Here is a 21,887-nt window from a genome sequence, read left to right as displayed (position 1 = left end):
ACACATTGGACACTTATGTTTAGAGTTATCTCAGAAATTTGCAGAATAGTTTCATAGCCACCATCATTTTGTGGTCCTGAAGTGTGTGGCGCTTCCTCCTACCCCACTGCTGTTTCTGGTTTGGGTTCCATCTCATTACTACTCTAGTTTCAAGCCACAGTTCCCTTCACCTGGACCACTGCCACACCTTCAGCCGTGGCTCCCCGATTCATCTCCTACAACCTACCTTCCAGCATCGGCAACACAGTTAGGCTGGTCTTTAACTAGACAGTTAGACTATGGCACTCCCACTTAAGCCACTTCAATGGGTTACAATTACAAAGAGAATCAAAAGCGACCCATACTTCTTTCTCCAGCTTCATGCCCTATCACTTTCCTCATCATTGACTGTTTCAGTCACACGAGTCTTATCTCTGTTCTTAGAACAAGCCAGGCTCCTTCCTGCCTCAGGACATTTGCACTTGCTATTCTTTCTGCCTCTGATATTCTTCTCTCAGTTGTGTGCATGCTTGGCTCCTTCTCATCATTCGGGTCTCAGCTCAGGTGCCACCTCCTCAGAGAAGTTGTCAGTCTCCATGGCTGAAATAGCTGCCTTCTCCCACACTATCCCATTACTGTTTTATATTCTTCCTAGCACTTATTACTGTCTGAAATGGCTTTGTTTATTTAATATATTTTTAATGTTTGTCTCTCTATACTAGAATTCCATGAGAATAGGAATCTACTTTGCTGTCTTGCTCATAGATGTATCACCGCATTAGAACAATGCCTAATACATAATGACTGATGAATGACTGAGTGAATAAAAGAATGCATGAACCAATAGGAATATTAGCCGCAGTGTCCACGTCCACACTGCAGCAGCATTTCCCTTGTGATAAAAGAGTGTTGCAAGGGAAGTCCCTAACGGATTCTCTTTAGCATCCTCATTTTACTTCAGGACGGACAAGAAGACTTTTCAGCAAGATGCAGTCATTACTGGTTCTGGCTAATGTACTCCCACAGCCGCTCTACTGCACTCTTTACAAAGGACTGTCCACATTTCAAACGAAGTACAGTGAGTGGGCGTCAGAATTCTACACTCACTTTCGGACCCAGTTCTTTATGGAGGGCTTTGAAAATTATTGGGACAGTTTTTAGGACTGTCAAACCCAATCAACAAATTGATAAAGAAGATATTATTGCCCACTGGTTGTGTGCCCAGCACTGTGCCAATGATTGCAGGCAGGTGAAATGCAGGTCATCACCTTTACCTGGACTTCGATCTATCACTGGGGACTAAGTCTTCATACGTATGAAAAAATTGAGACAAAAATGATATACGATAATGCACAAAATTGCACGCCATGGATACTGAACACAAAAGGCCTTCAACAAATAACGTCAGCCAGAGAAGATGGCTACTGCCTATTTTGAATGTACACTCCAAATCTATTCGGTTTATGGCAGTGTACTCATACTCACATATTAGGCAAGTATTTCGGGGGTAAAAATAAGCTGTTGCATTGTTGGCACACTCTTTCACTTTGTGAAGAACACGCACAGTGCATTTTCTCATTTAACGGTTCCCATAATAACAGCCAACTTTTACTGAGTACTTGCTACACACCAGACACTGTGCTAAATGTTTTTTCATGGACTAGCTCAGATAATGCTCTCAGTATACCGAGGAGGTAGGTATTAATATAACGCCCCTTTTACAGATGAAGAAACTGAGGTACAGGAAGTTGGATGACTTGCTTAAGGCCCCAAGTGGTGAAGCCACAACTGAAGCTCTGGAAGTCTGACTCTAGAGTCCCCCCCCACCACCCGACCAGCCACCACGCTACACTGCCTCCTCCTACTGGAGTTCCTGAGCCTTTGCTACAGATAAACAAACAGGAAGATAAAATGTAATGCTTTTCCCAACATTCCATCACTGCTGAAGTGATGAAGTCTTAAGAGGCACCTGACACGGAGGGAAGTGCTGTGTGATCTCTGCCCTCCCTGTATCTCCTGCCCAGTCCAGGAGGTCCCAGGGCGCAGACACCCGCTATTCTGCAGGTTGCCCCCGGAGCTCACAATGACATCCTCCCGGGCTGACTGTATCAAAACTCGTGCTTCTGCTCCCATTTTCTTTTCCAAAGTCTCAGTTTCCTTCAATTTGATTATGTCTCCCAAAGACCCTCAGTGGGAACAATTTCTAAGCTCGTTGAAAACTCATTCTTGTTGGTTTTTTTAATGCTGCTATTTACCAGCAAAAGGCACGGTGAATCTCTTATTCCCAGAGGATGTACCCATTTCTGTCTTTCCCTGAAAACACTGTGGTGAATGCTTTGTTGCTAAGCAAAATTCAGGAAATGGTGTATCTCCACCCACCCATGGGCTGAGAGAGACGCTGTTCAGGCGTCAGAAATCTTGGAAAAATGACCAGAACTTTCTGTGGAAAAAGTGTAAACTATGTAAGATAGTTCCACTACATATAACAACAGAAGTTTGAGAATTACAAACACCATAAAATCTTTTGGTATTTTTTTCCCTTCTTAGAGTATAATTAATTATGCTGAGGAGCCACTATTTATTTCCTCTTGGACATGCAAGTCTGACTTTAACGTCAAATGCAGGGTTACTCCTGTATGCCAGACAAGGAACAAGGTGAAAATTTTCAGCAAAAGTGGATGATAGTGTCAGAAGTGGAAACCAGAATTACTTAAATCACGAGCCCCCAACTCCCCGGAAAATCACAAACGACATCAGGTTTTCCACAGTGAAGAAAAAAGAATTTGTTCTTGGTCTCCACACATTTCAGTACACAAATTCATCTCCTCAAATTCTCTTGGCAGGTAAAAATATTCAATACTTCATGAGTTGGAAACTATTTGAACTATTTATGATTTGTATACAGGGCAAATAAAAGGGGGGGGAAATGAGGTTGCCAAAGACGATGGCATTTTTAAAGGGTCTGTTGCACATTTCTGATTCACTGATACCAGAATTTACTATGCAAAATCTGATGCTGAAAAGGCACCACACAGTGTGCCTGCCTACACCAACTGCACTGCAGATCCAGTGATGACTTCAGATTAATCTAGAAGAAAACTTACAGGTTTAGGAGTCTAGCCTCAGCCAGCATGTGTGGGGGGCTGTGGGAACGGTGCGCACGCCCATGACCTGCTCCCTCCTGGAGCGCCTTATCATTTCTATTCAAATGAGGCAGAATTTCTTTTCATAACCTGCCCAGGCTGCATCAGTGCTCTCCTCGAATGTGTAAAATTAAAATCTGATAAAAGTAATGCTGTACCAGAGATTTTCATTAGCTCTGAGGCCGTCTAAGCTCCATTTAATTAAAAAAGGTGCATCCAGCTGACTCTCTCAGTATGAGAATTATCTGTCCCTCCTTTTTTTCCCCAAACTGTGGGAAAGTGCAATGTGTTTTAGAAGGTGGGAGACACACAATACAAATACCTCCTTATCAGCAAAATCTCGACGCCAGAGAAGATTGTTCTCTTTCTCTAAACGTACAGCAAGTTCTTCTCCAGGGCCCCTGACTGCACTGCTGAGGCTTCAAGGAATCGATTTCAAGGGATAAGGGAGGGCGTTTGGCTTAAGGAAAAGGAGGGAGGAGGGGTTGGAAAAAAGACCCCACGGAGAGTCTCTCTTCATTTGATTTCGGGCTCAAAGTCCTTTTTCGTGTACCAGGTTTTGTTTAAAGATGCCTAGGTGGATGGTATATAATTATGTACTCAGCAAGCACATCTGTGAACTCAAAGACAGTGGACACGCAGATTCCCTCAGCTGACACTTGCTACTGAATACACGTGGTCAAATATCCTGACTCTCAGCAAAGCTATTTGTTCAGAAAGGTTTTCTCCATCCTAAGAAAAAACTACTCTGGCAAACAGACAAAACATAGAGAAAGTCAACCCTTTCTACAACTGGTTTTTTTACCCCCAGATATTTGAAGGGTTTGCTATTAATACATACTTTATAACTATTAAAAAAAAGTGAGGAGCCAGCCCCTGGGACTGAGTGGTTAAAGTTTCACGCACTCCCCTTCAGTGGCCTGGGTTCACTGGTTCAGATCCCAGGTGCAGACAGACACCCCTTGTCAAGCCATGCTGTGGTGGTGGCCCACATACAAAGTATAGGAAGACTGGCACAGATGTTACCTCAGGACTAATCTTCCTCAGCAAAAAAAAAAAAAAAAAAAAGTGAAAGTTTTACTCTTTTCCTTCACTGTTCTTTAAGTAGAGTGGAAATTCAATATGAATAACAGGAAGTCAAATTATTTCCCTCCTCTCCATACTCAACTTGCACCAAAGGCTCTTTCTTTTTTTTTTTTTTTAATATCAGATAGTACTAGTCTGGAAATTCTCTGAAACATTCTTTTTTGTTGTTGTTGTTGAGGAAGATTCACTCTGAGCTAACTTCCGTGCCAATTTTCCTCTATTTTGTATGTGGGTCACCACAGCATGGCTGATGAGTGGTGTAGGTCCATGCCCTGGGAACTGAACCCGCAAACCCAGGCCGTTGAAGTGGAGCATGCAGAACTTAACCACTACATCATGGGGCTGGCCCCTCTGAAACATTCTAATGCTTCTTCCCTCCTCTTTCATTTGAGCATTTCAAGTAAACTACATGTGCCTTAGAAGGAGAGATTTGGAAGATGAAGAAGAGCAGACAACGATACCCTGTTGTTCTGAAAAGAAATGATACCAGCAGAATTAAGCTCAGCATCCCTCTGCTTTCTGACTCTGCTGGAGGAAGCCGTAATCACAAAACGAAGAGAAAGAGACTTATCCAGACAGATGCTCTCACCGTGGTCAGGGCCCTTCAGGGCCAGGCGGGTCTGATGATGGGGAAGAATCTCCAGCTTGACCTGGTCGGTGGTGTTTGCCAGGAACTGGGTTGCCTCCGCCAGCGTGCAGTACTCCATGCTGGTCCCGTCGATCGACAGGATGTGGTCTCCCACGTGCAGCGCCCCGCATCTACGGGAAGGAGAAAGACTCCGCACGTGAAGTCCCTCCTCTTTGGGATGTGACTTCCACGACCTTCATAGTCAAACCTTCACACAGTTTTCATTTACTTAAAACAAGGAAAAGTTTGAGTGTTATAGGAAACGCCATCTGTCAAATGTTAAGTACCTTGGGTATGAATATGAACGTAAAACCTTGTCGAAAATACAGAAAAATTCAAGGAAATGTTCTTCTCTTGCCCTTCTTAAAAAAAAAAATTATTTTGGGGTCGTGGAGCCAAAAGTTGAGGGCGAGTGAGCAGGAGGGGAGGGAAGAACAGGAAAATGTTTCCCCTTGACTTTTTTCTGTGTTTTTCCGTCCCAGGTTTTTATATTTATAAACGTGAATTGGTAAATACGCAGAATGTCGAGATGTGACTCGCGGCCTTGGCATAGGGTCGTTTACGACTATTTTATGTGTGTATGGGAATAACTTGGGGCAGATTCAACTAAGCTTCCTCAGAATCCTCCATTCAAGCTCCCAGATCAACAGTTCTTTAGCATCGTGTTTTGTTATTCTAGAGTTAAACATTGATTAGTACAAAAGCTCTCGATGATGATGGAAATTATGCAGGAGTCAGAGGAGTAATCAATGAGGCCTGTGTGGTGGGAGAATGGGAAAGCTGGGGGTGGGAAGGGGCTAGCTGCTACATCTTGCTGAACTCAAGAGCCTGGCTACTGGATGAGTTGAGAAAAGCAAACACAGCAGTCAGCATCCCACATACCAGTCAAGCGGACAGCTCCTTAAACTGGTTTCCCCCTGCGGAATGGGAAAAAACAGAGGGGGAAGATTAAAGCAGCCTGCAGCATCGGGTTGGAGAACACCCCTGGGCCAACGGCTGTCCCTGTGGAAGCTGAGCGCAGGGCAGGACCACCGTGGAGCTGCAGACTGACCACCACAGGGATGCTGCATCCAGTCGGGGGGTTACCAGGCAGGGCCAGGGCATACGGAGAAGAGGGCTGGAAACATGCAGACCGGGCATTCGAGGACATCTAAAAACGGCCCCGGTGAGAACAGTCTGCTTCTCAAGACAAAGCATCTCAGGCCACCCCTTCCACCTAAACAGAAAATCCACGTGGAGACAGCTGGTGGGCTTCAGCTACAGGAGGGGGGTTTAGGAGCTGTAAAATAATTCATTAGGTGGTCAGGTAGTTCTTTTTCCCCCTTCTTACCTCGTAAGTCTAAAATATTAATTAGGAAAAAGAATTCAGGAAAAAGGACTTTTGTTTTTATTATATCACAGGAATGAACGATGTTTTCAGGAACCTTTGAAGATCGTGAAACCCTTAGATTAACTTACTATGACAGCATAGGACCTTTCTTTAAAGACTGCACAATTTGACAAATTACATCTTATTTATTTAAGAAAAAAGGAATAAGATTTTATGGTGGCAGGGCTTAACTGTTAACAATTCAGGAAAACCCATGACTTTTCTGCATGGAACATAATAAACATCTGCTTAGTAACCCGACACCAGAAACAGGCTGTTACCCTGGGACACAGTAGGAAACTTGCTCAGTTGCTTGACTTTTTCCCCCCGTTTCTAAAGGCCACACCAAACATGTGGATGAGGAGACATTACATCACGGGGCGGCCAATAAGGCAGGTACTGTGTAAGCTCTAGAGTGGTAACTTGTTTCCCTACGTGAAACTTTTATAAACGTACAGCAGAGCTGTTTTTTATCCCGTGTTTATGTGTGTGTATGCATGTGTATGTGTGTATATATATATTTTTTTATCTATATATTTTTAACACATATGCGTTTTGAAAAGCAGGCCCTTCCTACAACACTCACCTGTCCGCGATACTGGCAGATTTGATTTTGTCTATGACGATGACCTGTTTGTTACAGCACATCGAGGTAGTGAGGGCAACCCCAAGGCTGGCACCAGGAGTTTTGGCAACTTCCACTAGTAGTGGCCCGGATGCTGTAGCCACAGAATCTACAGAAGAACAAATTTCAGAAAACAAAACAAAATAAAACAAATAAGCAAACAGACACACCAAAAAGATGGAGAATGTTCAGTCTGATGTTGCTCTGTTAATTTTACCACTGAAGCTCAGACTTCCCTCCATACAACATCCTACAGCCGGCGGTAACTTCTCGGGGCATCTCTTGGGACAGTTGTTCTAGCCTGCTTGTATTATGGTAACATGTGCACAGGTTTCTCTCTTCAATTAAATTTTAAGCTTCGCATCAGTTGGGATAACGTCTTGTGTATCTTTACGGCCTCTACATCACTTGGCACAGTGCCTGGCATATACTAGGTCTCTCAATAAATATTTTAAAAATTAATTAATTCAACAGACAATCTTAGCACCTAGAATTGATGGATGGATGGATGGCTGGAAGGAAGCAAGGAAGGAAGGAAGCAAGGAAAGGAAAAGAAAGAGGGAGAAAGGAAGGTAGGGAGGGAAGAAGGAAGGAAGGAAAGAGGGAGAAAGGGAGAGAGAATTGGATGGATGATGTCTCTAATTAGCCAAATAGTAGAAATGTGTACACGAAATTGAATTTGTAAATCCTTTGGGTCATTCCCTATCCTGGACCTGATCTAGGGTCACCTGCCCCTCAGGAGTGACTTTATTCTCTACATGCTTTATTTTTGACTTGGAACACTCTTCCTTCCTTCAACCCCTACTCACCCTTAGGGACTCACTGTAGATATCTATTCCTCTGAAAGCCCCTCCTGACTCACGATTTGGGGTGATGCCTTTCTCTTGTGCTCCCACAGCCTGCTATACTCCTGCTGTTGTAGCACACACCTCACTGTTTCAATAGCAAGTGGGTTACGTGCCTCTGTCCTTGGCCAGACCTCAAGCTTGCTGAGAAGGCAGAGACTGGCTTGTCAATCACTCAGTGCCTGGGATAATGACTGGCACATAGGAGGTGTGCAATAAATAGTTGTTGAGTAGATGCATGAACAAATGAGGAAACTCATGGCATCGCTGAAAGCTCAGGAGAGACAGGGGTCACACAGGACAGAGCCCTGAACATGGGGTTAAAACACCTGCATTTAATTCTCCTTTTCACAATATTATGGTCATGGTACCTTATACAAGTTATTAAAATGTTTTAAGTCTGCTTGCTTACCTATAAATGTTATCTTTTCCTCAGTGCTTATTACAGTGAAATCAATGTATAGTTAAAGCATTTTGTAATTTACAAAGCGCTATACACAGAGAAAAGTATTATTATTGATATATTATGACCTCAAGCCTTGAAGTCATCTCATTTTTCAAGTCTGTATATTGCTCTGTAATATTTTTCTGGTTTCCTACTGCTCTGGTGTTTGAAACCTCATCAATACAACCTTGTCTTTCTGCTACTACGTCTTTATCACCAAGGCACCACTCAGATATTAGTGAACTAGGAGATCTGTATTCCTATTGCTGACGCTCGGGCAGTATGCACTGACTCACAAAGCCGAAAGTTTCACGGGAGAGAGCCATCTTCCGCTCAAGATGAAACAAGAAATTTCTTAAATAAGGTAACGCTGAGAATATTCACACCAACAACACTGATATTCCAGTGTGAAGGATTCTTGTATGTACTATGTTTCTTAAGTGATTGGTGATACTGAAATAATTTAGTCCTAAAAAACATTAAGAGACCATTAGGGTCTGTATCTCTTTCTGTCAATTGCAGGGCAGAGTGTCATTAATAAGAGCTGGGAGGAGCCAAAGTTCTCAGTCTACTCAGACAAGCTTTGGTTCTGGGGTGTCATGGCTATAACTTCCCCATGAACCTACCTCTATGGTGGCTGCTACTCTCTGGTCTCGCTCACCTTGCTGTGTTAATTCCCCCGACCTGGGCCACTGACAACATCCTGGCTTCTCTTCCTTCCTCTCCCTCACCTGCTTTGTTTCTCTCCAGTGCCTCCCTTGCTCATGGTGCTGCCCAGGGTCCTGCCTTACTCTTACCGTGGAGTTTACAGGGAGTGGTCCCCATGGCCATATGGAACAGTGGCTTGTACCTCATCTGCCCCAACCGGAACCCCCGGGAAAGAACTCTGGCCAGTCCCTGCAGCCCCCGTTTCACTAGGGCAGTTGATTCTGCCCACCTCTCAACTCCAAGAGGCAAAGTTCTGCTGCTAAGCTGAGAGCCCGGAATCTGACGCTCCCAGCTCCACCGGCAAAGGTCCACCCTCCTCCTCTTCCTTGAGCATGCTCCCCAGCAACGTCTTCGCCGGCTCAGGTCGAACCTCCCATGAGCACTAGCCTAGCAGGGCCTTTTCGCACATGATCTTTATACAACTTTGAAAGATAATTTTAGAAGGACTAATCACTTCCCATAGGCTTGCTGGATTTTAAGATAGGTCTGTGAGGTGATAACACCATACATTCATCCTTGTGATTTTCTCAGGTCTAAAGGTAAATTTATTTGGTTTAGCAGATGAAAGTAATGAAGTTTCTCTGTTGCTTATCACTTAATCTCTTACAAATGACAGAAGCTGAGAGTTGTTCCCTGGTATCCCACTTCTCTTCTTTCTTTGGTAATAGGCTTTCTAAATTTTAGCTGAGCAAAGGACTGCCCAGCTAAGGACAACATTTCCCAGCCTCCTTTGCAGTGAGGTGCAGCCATGTGACTAAGTTCCAGCCAGTGGGAAGTGAGCTGAGGTGCGATGTGCCCTGTCCTAGATATGCTCTTAAAAAGAATGGCTGTGCCCCCCTCTACCTCATTCCCCCTTCTTGTTGTTGCAATGTGGGCCCAGACTGGTGAGCCCTTTCAACCATGAAGACAACGGCATGGAGCCACAAGATAGAGGAAGTCTCAGTACCTGAAATCATAGCTCCAGAGATTGCTTAATCTCTCAAAAAATAAACTTCTATCATATTTAAGCTAGTATTATGAATTTGGGTCTCTGTTACCAGCTGAATCTAGATCCTGATAGGTCTTTTCACTTGAGTCTGTTCCTCCCATGTATCTTACTTGAACTGTTATTCTAGGGAGCAATTATTATAACTAGGTATTTGCAGATGTAAATTTTATAAAACCACAATAAACTATTACCCAGTACACACGCTGGGTATTCATTTTTCTTTCTTTCTTTCTTTTTGTGAGGAAGATTGGCCCTGAGCTAACATCTATTGCCAATCTTCCTCTTTCTGCTTGAGGAAGATTGTGTCTGAGCTAACATCTGTGCCCATCTTCTTTACTTTATGTGGGATGCCACCACAGTGTGGCCTGATGAGTGGTGCTATGTCCACACCTGGGATCCAAACCTGTGAACTCCAGGCCACTGAAGTGGAATGCATGAACTTAACCACTATGCCACCAGGCTGGCACCATAGGTATTCATTTTTCTGAAAAGCAGTATACCATGATCAAAAATCAGAGTTTATAAAGTGCTTATTAGCATATGTGGAAGTTGTTTAAATATGAACTCTCACATTACTATTCTTTTTTCCTGGCCCCTATATTTCTCAAAGTATTAAAAACCATATTCTTTTATGGTTCTAATATTCCAGTTATAATGGAAAATGAATATTAAATTTTTTCTTGTAGAAAGAAATGATAGGAACAGGGACATCAAGAAGCACAGAGAAAGGGTACCCGATCTGTTACCGTCGTTAATTTAGAGGCGGAGAGCGTCCCTACAGCTGCTCTGGTGAATGGAAACTAGAACAGTCTCTCTCTTTAAGTAATACTTTCCCCATTAAGGCTTTGAAGGAACAAGTACGAGCTTGCCATTTGGGGGAGGCTAATGTGCAATTAATGAGTCTCTTTGAAAATCTGAAGTAGAAAACTTCAAAATGCTGAGAAGAGACATTTAAAGTCCTGGTCAAAGGAAGAGGCCGTGTGATGCTGAGCTGGGCTGAGGCTGGAGGCCTGAGGGTGGTCCTAGTTCTGCCAACTTACCACGTGGCCCAACCCATCATCTGCCTTAAAACTCATTTTCTTCTTTGTAAAATCAGGGGACTTCAACAAACGCTCTTGAGCCCTGACAGTCTATGGATCTATAGAGAAACAGCAATGTCAGCTAAGTAAGAGCCTAGAGGGAATCAGAACATTAGGGAAGCTTAATGAACTTTTTCTGTAAAAATACACAATAACTTAATTTAGATTCCAGTATCCTACTAATGAGTAGAAGAGGTGAACTGCTGGATATGGAAGTGATTCTAGACAACTGACGTTTATCAAGCTGGGATGAAAACCTCAGACTTAGACATGTCAACGACAACAGCAGCATCCTGTTGATAGCGAGTTTGAGGGGTGATCTACCTTCCTACACTTGTGACATGATATGAAGCTTTCACAGTGAGACGTTTCCAGGGCATGACTTTACCTTTCTTGGTTGCTTTAAACAAAAGATGTAATATAAAGAGTTGCAAAAATGACTCTGAGTTATCGGTAAATCCATAGAGATAGAAAGTAGATTAGTAGTTACTAGGGGTTGTGGGGAGAGGGGAATAAGGAACGACTGCTTAAGTTTTGGAACTAGACAGAGGTGATGGTTGCACAACACTGTGAATGGACCAAATACTACTACTGAATTGTACACTTTAAAGTGGTTAACTATATCTTATGTGAATTTTGCTTCAATTAAAAAAAATACGACTGAACTTTGCGGAAACCAGGACGATAAAGGAAACATGGTCAACTATGTAGTTCTCACTGTTAAAAAGGAGGAGGTCTACTGGTCCCTATGGTGGAAATAAAGATTCTTCTAGCAGGATCTCTAAAAGATACGTCTCTCATGAGGGTTTAGATATAGGTGGTGCTAACTGATATAGTGGGTAATGTCCTCAACTCATTTTTATAATAGAACACAGAGGTGGTTTCCAAGGGCTGTTCCTTGATCAAAGTTGAGGCATTAGATTAAAATGCAAATCAGTGATGATGTCCCTATAATGGGACAAGCTAACGTGGTGGTAACTTAATCTAAAGACAGATCCTAGGGTAGACAGACTGGATGTCTCTCTGGGGATCTTTCATAGATAGCCATATTTTCCCTCACTTAGGTTCCAACAGAAGCTGGATATTAGATAATTTAAGAAAGTCCCCCGTGATGAGACCCTGGAGGGCTGGCATTTTGTATACATGACTGAGACCACATCCACATGTTTTGGACATCAGATGAATCAGAGGCGGGACTAAGGTACTACCGGGAGGCAGGAGAAGCCTAATTAGATTCTTGCCAGGATAGATTGCCCACCTTGCCTCCCCACAGAACTGGGCTCTCTAAGTCTGCAGGCTAAGGTGTCATGCCCGCAACATGAATTTTAAAGCACATTTATTGAGTGCTAGCTCTGTGTCAGGAATATCAGAGGGTACTGGGAACTTGAAGATGAAAATGTATTATGCTCCTTCTAGCAACCCCTTGGGATCCCTTGCCAGGAAGGTGGGGGCAGGGTACCACTCCTGGATTTCACTAGGGAAACTTCATCTGTTGAACCTCATGAAGTTTCCAGTTTTTTTTTTTTTTGTTAACTATAGGACACAAAATGTTTGCAATTTCCCCTCAACGAAATCTTTAATATAGCAGGGTCAAAGTGCTTATAAAAAAATATTGGGTTATCCAGTAGGATGTGATTTCCAGGTTTCTAGAATTACTCAAGCATGGAAGAAGATCCACAGGAGGCGGCTGAAGCTGCCTGTCCACAAGCTAGAGTCTAGAGAAAGGCGATTATTATTACCCAACATCTATGGCGCGTGTCAAGGGAATGGCAGTGACACTGAGACCCAGGGGACCCGAGGAGGCTGGGCAGGGTGAGCTGGCATGGGTGCGATGAGCTAATTAGATGAGAGAGAATTTGATTGGAATGTCTCTCAGCTGCCTTTCTTTTAATGGGCGTTAGGAAAACAACAAAACTGTTTTAGCAAATACTGCTCTCCAGCATCACCCATGCGGCAGTTACTTTCTGCATCACAGGAGACCTACCAAGCCTAACGTTTAATTGGCCATTGGCCTTTTCTGGCAATTGCTTTCCATAATAAATGCTTCCCCACCACAACATCAAGAAACGCATCCTGCCTTTGGTATGAAGCCTGTTTCCCTAGCTGCCACCCAATTCCATTCACAGAGGAAGAGTATGAACAGCAGGAGTCCAAAAGCCTGGCTTTAGTCCAGGACGTCTAATAAGATGCACAGGACAAGTAAAAGCAGGCAGACAAGGCGGAGGAACGGGGCACTCTCGTTTAAGAAAGTGCAAGAGACAAAAATGGAGTGTATCAAAATGAGAAAAATAAACAGAAGAAAACCCCGGAAGAAACAATCAAGAGCCCATCCCTGACAGAAGATTAGTTTATCCCGCTGCAGTGAAGCATGGTTGAGAAAAATGGAGCATACAGATATAAATTATTCATGGTTAAAGCGTCTCGGTCATTAAGATATTTACACTGCGACTGACGCCTAGCACGCGGTGCTGATTGATGGGCTACAGAATTACATAAGATGCGCTGATCACTGTTTGCAGGGGAACACTCTGGAGTTTTTATTTCGTCAATCAGTTTTCCCACTCGAAGCCCTGCATTTCATTCAGGGCACAGGCTTGATGAGAACCTCCTGGGGGCTGGCGGAAAGACCACAGGGTAATGGTGGCTTTGCCTGCCTGACGTTCCTTCAGGTAAAAAGTACCTCTGGGGGTGCTTGTCCACTTACACATTGGTTAAAAGCATTTCTAATAGTGATATTCTACTCAAGTAACGCTACTAATAATGTCAACCCTTTTCAGATGAGCTAAACTGTAATAATTTTTTTTTAACAAATAAAATCGCCGATTCATTTTTGTCTATTGAAATACGGTCCTTGGGACATACTCTGATATAATGAAAAGTGTACCTGCCATGTTTGAATGAGCTTTACCCTAAATCATAAGATTTTCCTGGGAAGTTAAAGGAGTCAACTCGAAGTTACTGTTTTATAAGAAGAGTCCAAAGCAAGGGAAACGCAGGAACGTCCCACGTTAACTGGAGTTTGGCTAATGCAGGATCGGTGACTGACTTTCCTTCTCTGCGGCAGGCTGGCCTAATCATTTCACGGACTTTAGAATATCTTAACACTCCCTCCCATTTTACGTGACTGATTTTTTTGTACCCTGCTTATTGGGTTATAGTGCTTTTTAAACTTTTTACTGAAGTATAACAAACATACTGAGAAATGCATAAATCGTAAGTTTGCAGCTTGACAAGTTTTCATAAACTGAACACATCTGTGTAACCACACTCAGGCCTAGAAATAGAACACGACCAGCATCAAAGAGTGCCCCTGCCGTCTGCTCCTTTAAATCGCTCCCCCTTCCCACGGGGAACCGCCCTCTTGACTTCTAACAGCTTAAGTTAGTATTGCTTACTCTCATACTTTTTGACAACAGACTCAGTTTGTATTCTTCTATCTCGGGCTTCTTTTGCTCAAGATTATGTTTGTGAGATTTGTGCATATTGTTGAGGGTAGTTTTGATGCGGCTCAACACAAGGTTGACATAAGGGAAGCCATATTGTAGAAAAGAAACTATATTGTAACTTTAAATGACCTCTGACTAACTAGCCCAGACATGCTCTGTAGATTTTGCGGCCCCTCCCAGCTGCTTTAAGAGATTACTTTTGTTCTTTTGAGTTCCTTAGGAATGATGACCCCCGGGCAGAGAGCCTATGCCGATAGCCCTCATCAATGGCAATTGAAAGATCAGGGTATAAGGCGTTGCTCCATTCTCTGATGCACATCCAGTAAAACAAAGGACTATCAGGAACTGGGACCAGATGTCTGCCCCACCCAGAGAGCAGCCACCTCTCCCACCTGGAGACTGGCCTCGTATATAACTGGCCTGTAGGCTTTGTTCTGTGAGACGGTTCTTTCGGACAGGAGTTGGCCACCTTCCCTCTCGCTAGCAAGCTGTAATAAAGTCCTTTCTCTCCTACCACCTTGCCTCCTGACTACTGGCATGTCTTGGCGGCAGGCAGGGGACCCCACTTGGGCGGTAACAGTTTTAGATCATTTATTCTCATTGGTATATATTATTCCATTGGGCGAATAAGCCATAATTTATCCATTCTACTATTTAGATATTTTCCAGTTTTTGGCTAATACAAACATGGCTGCTCTGAACATTCTAGTAGGTCTTTGGTGAACAAAGGTATGAGTCTCTGTGGGAGCTATGAGGAGTGGACTTGTTGGGCCATAGGGTATGAATATGCTCAGCTTAAGTAGATACTGTCAAAGAGTTTTCCAAAAGAGTTTATGAATTTACCTTCTCACCAGAAAGCAGAGAGAGTTCCCACTGCTCCACATGTTTGTCTCCTCTTGCTGTATCAGTCTTTCCCATTGTAGCATTCAGGTGAGCGTGGAGTGGTATTCCATTGTGGTTCCAATTTGCATTTCCCTGATGACTAAGGTGTTGAGCAATTTTTCATGGCTTGTTGGCCATTTGGATATCTTCTTTTATAAAGTGTCTGCTGAAGCCTTTTCCCTCAACTTTCTATTAGGTTGTCTGGCTTATTGATTTGTAGGAGTTAAAAAAAAACCCATATTCTAGTGTGAGTCCTTTACTGGATATATGGTTTGCAAATATACTTTTCCCCTCTGTGGCTTTCCAGTTCAGACTCCTAATGGTGTCTTTTGAATAACGCTCTTATTCATTTTTTTCTTTTTCGAATACTTTATGTGTCCTGTTTAAGAAATCGTTTCTTACTATGAAGTCAGGATGATGTTTTCCTGTGCTTTCTCAACAGGCTTTATTAGTAGATTTTCACACTTAGATCAGTAGTCCATCTGGAACGGATTTCTGTGTCTGGCGTGGGGTAGGATCACAATATATCTTCTCAACATGGATATAACTGACCCATCATCAGCCTTTGAAAAGACCATCCTTTCCTCACCGCGGTTCAATGTCACCGGTGTCATAAGTTAGATGACTACATGTGTCTATGTCTGTTTCCGGACACTTTATTCTGTTCTATTGGTCAATCTGTCTGCCTTATGACAGTACCACACTGTCTTAAGTACTTTAGCTTTTGAAAAGATCTTGACATCTTCATTGCCTTGGCTTTTTGGCCCTTTGTAGAGTGATGTTTTACTGTGTATTTAATTCAGGGGAAACCAGAACCCAGTAACTAAAAAGTAGAGGAATTTAGGCCCCTGGCTAAGGGAATAATAAGATATGAAATAATCATGTTAGGATTTACAGGTAGTTTTAGATTTGACGGACTGACATAGTTTTTATAGATATTTAAACATTTTGGAGAATACTAATAAACGTCTTCCCACTTAAATTTCTAGGGCTCTAATCTTATCCCATTTAGATAAACGATAAACAGTTTTTAAACTTGTAAAAGAGAGGATGAGAACAGCCAGGTCACAAGATTTCTTAAAGAAATTTCTGAGCTCAGACACCATGATGTGGAGCACATTTCGTAGACGACGCCACATCCTTCACCACACAAGCTCTGCAAGCTTTCGTCTCCGTCGTCAGCACTCGTATGAAGACTTCACAATTCTGTCTACTAGGAGCGAGCTTTCAGGAAACTTACAAAGTTTATGTTCAGTTAACTTTATGTTATGTTAAGTTTCAGGAAACTTACAAAGCTTTAAAAAGTGTAAAAAGCCAAGTGAATCTGGCATTTAAGTGACCAATACCAATGGAAAAGTAGAAATATTTGCCGCAAAGCGAACAATCCTTTGCCCTGACTTTAAACAGATTTGGCATATATATCCATGATAACTGCACAATCATCATATTCCATATCATCATTCTCCAGAAAGGCTGATTCCGCCTCGGTTTAAAAATAGTCACTGTCAGGTTTTTCTGAGCTGGATAAGTGATCCACACAGAAAATGCACTGAATCCCCACCAGGTTCTGCTGAGGCAGGGAAAGTACTTACATAGGAGTAAGTGCCTGCCAGTATGAAGAAGAATTCCTACCACTCAGGATTCTTAACCTCCCCAGACAGGGAAGGAACGGTCAGTCAGGAAGAGTTAACGGCGCAACAGCAGGATGCAGACTCTCTCGGGCATCCTGTGCTGGATTTGGCTTTATGTTTACAGTTAAAAAAAAAAAAGTGTCCTAGCTCTCTAGGAACCAGATCTAAAATAAGACAAATGAATACCAACCACACAGACATCCTAAAAGCCAGTTTATTGGTAAGCTGCCAAAAATATACTTAGAAATATTTAAAGCATCTATATTTCTGACTGACCTTGGGTTTTTATGGGAGGTAAACACAATATTAAAAAAGAAAAACCTAACAAAACACTGGTCAAATATATGGTCTAAAGACATGGCTAGATAAACAAAAGAAAAACAAGCTGACGACTATGTATTAAAACCACCAACACCTTGTCAATGAAGAAGCAAAGCAAGTCTGACCAGGACATCAACAGAGCAAAGACACCAAGAGGCCCCCCGAGCTCGGGCCAACGTGACCACTGGACAGCAATAATGAGCACACAGTCCAGTGTCTTGAATCTAGGGGGTCCTCAATAAATATTCATTCATAAAATAAATGAAATTTCTAATTAGAAAACTTTGACGTACAGCTGGAGGGGACCGAAAATAAGCTGGATGTCAGAATCAGGATCTAAAAACCTTTAGACAGGTTGGAATGATGGGTGACTATTTGGAAATTATTATTGATTAGGGTAAATGATGATTTGCCTTACGTTTTTACAGTGAGTCCTAGCTTACAAAGTGTTTTCAACACGTAACATCTCGTTCTCTTTGTGACCACAACCCCTCTGGGATGGGCCGAGGCATTTCAAAGTCTCCAGGTGATTCCCGTGTGCAGGGAGGTGGAGGGCTCCTGCTGCAGGCTATAGGCTTGGTTGGCAGGAAGCTGCCTATGAGAGGTGTTCAAATAGAGCTTGTGGGGAAGATCCTGAGGGATTCCAGCATCGGATGGTGGTGCAAGTAAATGAGGCCCAGGTTCAATGATTGTGGTGCGTTACCAGCTTCGGCGGACGCCGTCTCCAGGGAGCCTTACGTATCTTCAGAAGCGTGTTTTGAATACCATCTTTTCACCTAGTTAGTTAGATAGGTCTTCTACAGACATCTGCTTCTTGACCAATTTTAGATAGGAGGGGCATTCGGAAGTGATACATAGCACGTTATGCCTCTATAAGATATACTCCCACTAACCGAAATCGAAACGACTCCTGAAATACTTCAAAAGACCAAAGTAGAAAGCTTTGGAAACCAGTACACACAGCAGAAGAAAGAGCCAAGCAGTTCTGTGGGGAACTTGAGGGTCTGTGGAGTCCAAGTACATTTTGCACACGTCCGTAGAATTAAGGAAGGCGAGGGCCTTTGCCAAAGGGCTGTTCCATTTTAAACCCTTCATTCTGGAACTCTGATTTTGACGGTGGCGCTCCACGGCCACTCGTGATCTCTTGATTACGTTGAGAAGTGAGCACGGGCCCGACTTTGAGAGAGCACCTGTGCTCGTTTTCCTGGGCTATCTGTTCCCCTCATTCAGAGACAAGCTAGCTTCTGATGCTTCTGGTTCATTATGGAAATCTGGGTTGCAGAGGCCACGCCCGGGATCTGTGAAGATGTCTCTGGGTATACTCGAGATATTAAGAGAGTAAAGAAAACGGGGGTGGGAGGCTTCTTGGAAAATTATGCCCCACTCCCTTAGTCTGAGTAGCTTTACCATAATTTAAATCAATAAAAATGCCGGAATGATTAAACACTAGTGGATAATTAATTCAATGTCTCATTTTCTTTCCTCTTACTCAGAACTCTCTTAGGTGCTTAATGTTAAATATTTGATGTTCTAGCACTTTTTTTTTTGGCTCAATAATGCATTTAGGTCTAAAACAATTATATTTTAAATGATAGGATTTCACTTTTATTTTTAAATACTCCTTGTAAGACTTTCATTTTTGAAAGAATATTAACTGCCTGAGTCTTATATTTCAATCTCAGAATCTTAAGCTTAGAACATACAAAGACATATTCCATTACTTTTTCTACTGCTTTCAAAACTTTCCTCCAGAAGGTGCTTATAGTTTCAAGGTTGGAAGGTCTGCAAATGTGCACCGAGAAATTAAAAGGTTGAGCTTTTAATCGGGCCCACCGTTTGCTCACGGTGCCACCCGAGCAGGGAGGGTGGGTTGGCAGCAGCCTCCTCCATCCAGGAAAATGGCACTGGTGGACCCTGCCAGGTCCTGGCGGGAGTGGTAATAGGAGGTTATATTTCTTGCAATCAGTTTGTCGTGCATCACAAAACTTAAACACACTCACATCCTCTGACCCAGCAACTCAAGTTCCAGAAGTCAATTTGTAATAAATATATTGCATTTGTCTCATTTGCATACAGAGAAGTTCATCTCAGAATTATTTAGACATAAGAGCAAGACTTTAGCAACAGCCTAATGTCTATCAATAAGTATTGGTTAAATTAAACATGGTGCATCCATATGATGGAATATTTTGATGTTGTGAATATACTCAATGACATGGGAAAATGCTCATAATATATTTTCAGGTGAAAAAAAGCCCACGTGACAAAAGCTTGTTACATATATGATGTCAATCTTTATACCTAAAACTCAGAGGACTGTAACGGGGCCATGCCTACAAGATGAATGAGGGATAATTTATATTTTGCTTTATCCTTTTGTCTATATTTTCCATAGTTAACATTTTTATTCAGAAAAAGCAAATATCATCAAAAACAAAGTGAAGTAAATTATAGTGAGCTAGCATTTAATAGTAGTTGCTGTTCAAGGATCTTCAATCGTTTTTAATAAAAATTCGCTTTGAACTCTCAAAAAAATCCCTTTCATCCATACTTAAAATATGTATTGTTCCCTGCATTGGCTGTCATCACTGTCAGTCTCTTGCAGGTACATTGTCAGATCTGTGAGGTCCATCTGGGTTTAATTGTAGGTGCAACACAACACAATCTGTGTGAACTTGGGCGATTAATGTAACCTTTCCAAGACAGTTACTTCGTCTATGAAAAATAAGGAGAATAATGCATATGTCACAGGCTTGCTATGACAACTAGAGTTAATGAAATGACTAAAGGACCTTGCACAGTGCTTGGGAGAAATTAACTATACAAATTGTTAGTTTTCTCCTTCTCTACTCCTTCTTGGGTTAAACCCAGGACATGCTGATGTCATCTATGCTGTTAACTAATTTCCTAGTTGATGTGAAAAATTACTTTCTTTACTTGGTCAGAGAAAGCTAGAGAAAACACTCAAGTCAAAAAATTAAAGTATTATTTATATGACCCCAGAACTTTGAGTTCGCGTTGGCCTCTATGGAAGATGCAGTGATGCTGCCATCCAGAGAGAGTTGTAACAGAAAAAGGAGGGCACGATGAAGAAGCTGGACAGTGTTCTAGTGGCTCATTAGCTAGATTTTCATGTGTCGTTCCACTTACTTAGCTTTAAGTGTTGTAAATGAGTTCGATATTACTCTCTCTGCAGTTTGAGGTTATTTACACGGCTATGGATTGAGTTTTATAATCTATAACTAATGAATCATATCATGGACGAGGTACACAAAGAACATTTGTATGTGGAGCATCTGAACTACAGAAATTATGAAAATTAAATTAATTTTTATTTTTTCACAGGTGGGATATTTAACATTCCTGCCAAATGATATCTTCAGCTTGACTGACCACCCTAAAACCTATCTTAGGCCCCCATATGCCCTCCCAAATGTGAGAATTCTGCTGGAAAGGCTGACAAGCATTCACTATAACTCTGTTTGGATAGTAAGGCTTAAGCGTAGCAGATTCTGCAAGGCAAATGTACCACTCAGCACAAAACTGTCTTTTAAGGAACTCAACAGATGCATTCAAGTCAAGGAAGTCACCTCTGAGAAGTAAGAGTCACCCAAAGCACGTCTCCACAGCGTGAGACATCTGAGATCCAGTCTGCAGCCAAACTTCAAAGGGCCCTCAGAAGCAGCACCAACAGTGACAAACCACAGCGCAGAAGGCAGAGAGGCCAGCGGGATTCACACGAGAGCAGCCGAAGCGCTACTGCAGTACTTGACCCAATTCTTGTGAATTAATGATAACCACTCCTCCCTACTCTCCGAAAGAGCATGTGTGGCTTAGTAGTTTTTTTTTTTTTTCACCTCTTGAGAGCCACAAACAAACATGTCAGAATGAAAGTCTCCAGTGAGGCAAAACTGTCAGGTCTCCAAACTCTGCTTGTTCAAGTATATATTGCTTCTCTGACATCACACTAGGAGTGTCCAAGAGAACATTCCTTTTACTAGTGTCTACAAGGCTGAGGCCTCTGGGGAAGGTATGGGATATGGTGGGTGGTGGACAATGAGTATGGATCATACAATAGATTTACACTCCCAATTTGTAGCAACAGCTGTAACTAAAGAGAGGTTGGGATCTTGACCTACAGAACACCAAGCTTTCGACCAGCCAAGACACCACAGCAGGGCACCTTTCGAAAGCCACACAGTTGCAGATTTCCATCATGAAGACTCATATTTGTGACTTTGTTAAAATGAGGGTCTTCTAAATTAGGAGGGCTGGACACAGGGGAATACATGCCACTTTGTACTCTGGTCCCAGTACTTCCCCATCTTCGAGACCTAGACAGAAAGGACGCGTGGCTTGTACACTGGTCTACCTTCTTGGCCTATTCTCTTAAAGCCTACATCTCCAGACTAACATGTACGTCTCGATTCTGGAGCTCTGGCATTCCTGATTCACTGAAAATCAGTAATGAACACTTGGGCAAGAAATCAACTGTGGGTGTGGGCCAATGAGTTCCTGAAAACCCTCCTATGTAGCTGTCTGGGGTTCAGGCCCCTCATGCCTTCATCTGGAGGAAATGCTTTTTGAAGGGAAGAGAAGGGGGGAAGGGAAGAGAGAGTGAATATGAACACAAATTGGTTACTTAAGCCTCTATTGCATCTCTTACAACTACTTTTGGAGTTTTTCGGAGAAGAGTAAATATTTACTCTCAA

At 42.5% G+C, this 21,887-nt stretch overlaps 1 protein-coding gene across 6 annotated transcripts in view; it reads right to left on the bottom strand.

The window, feature by feature from the left end:
* GRIP1 (glutamate receptor interacting protein 1) overlaps window positions 1-21,887 on the bottom strand; it is a 590,760-nt gene that overhangs the window by 84,272 nt on the left and 484,601 nt on the right. For all 6 annotated transcript variants that reach the window (XM_046661320.1, XM_046661301.1, XM_046661312.1 and 3 more), the window contains 2 exons: window positions 6,792-6,939; window positions 4,798-4,967 (listed from right to left, as the gene is read on the bottom strand). In XM_046661320.1, coding sequence (XP_046517276.1) covers window positions 4,798-4,967; window positions 6,792-6,939 — 318 coding nt within the window. The remainder of the gene's footprint in view (window positions 1-4,797; window positions 4,968-6,791; window positions 6,940-21,887) is intronic.

This window comes from Equus quagga, chromosome 1, assembly GCF_021613505.1.
Source record: "Equus quagga isolate Etosha38 chromosome 1, UCLA_HA_Equagga_1.0, whole genome shotgun sequence".
In the NCBI taxonomy this organism is placed as follows: Eukaryota; Metazoa; Chordata; class Mammalia; order Perissodactyla; family Equidae; genus Equus; species Equus quagga.
This window is presented reverse-complemented; position numbering and strand designations above follow the sequence as displayed.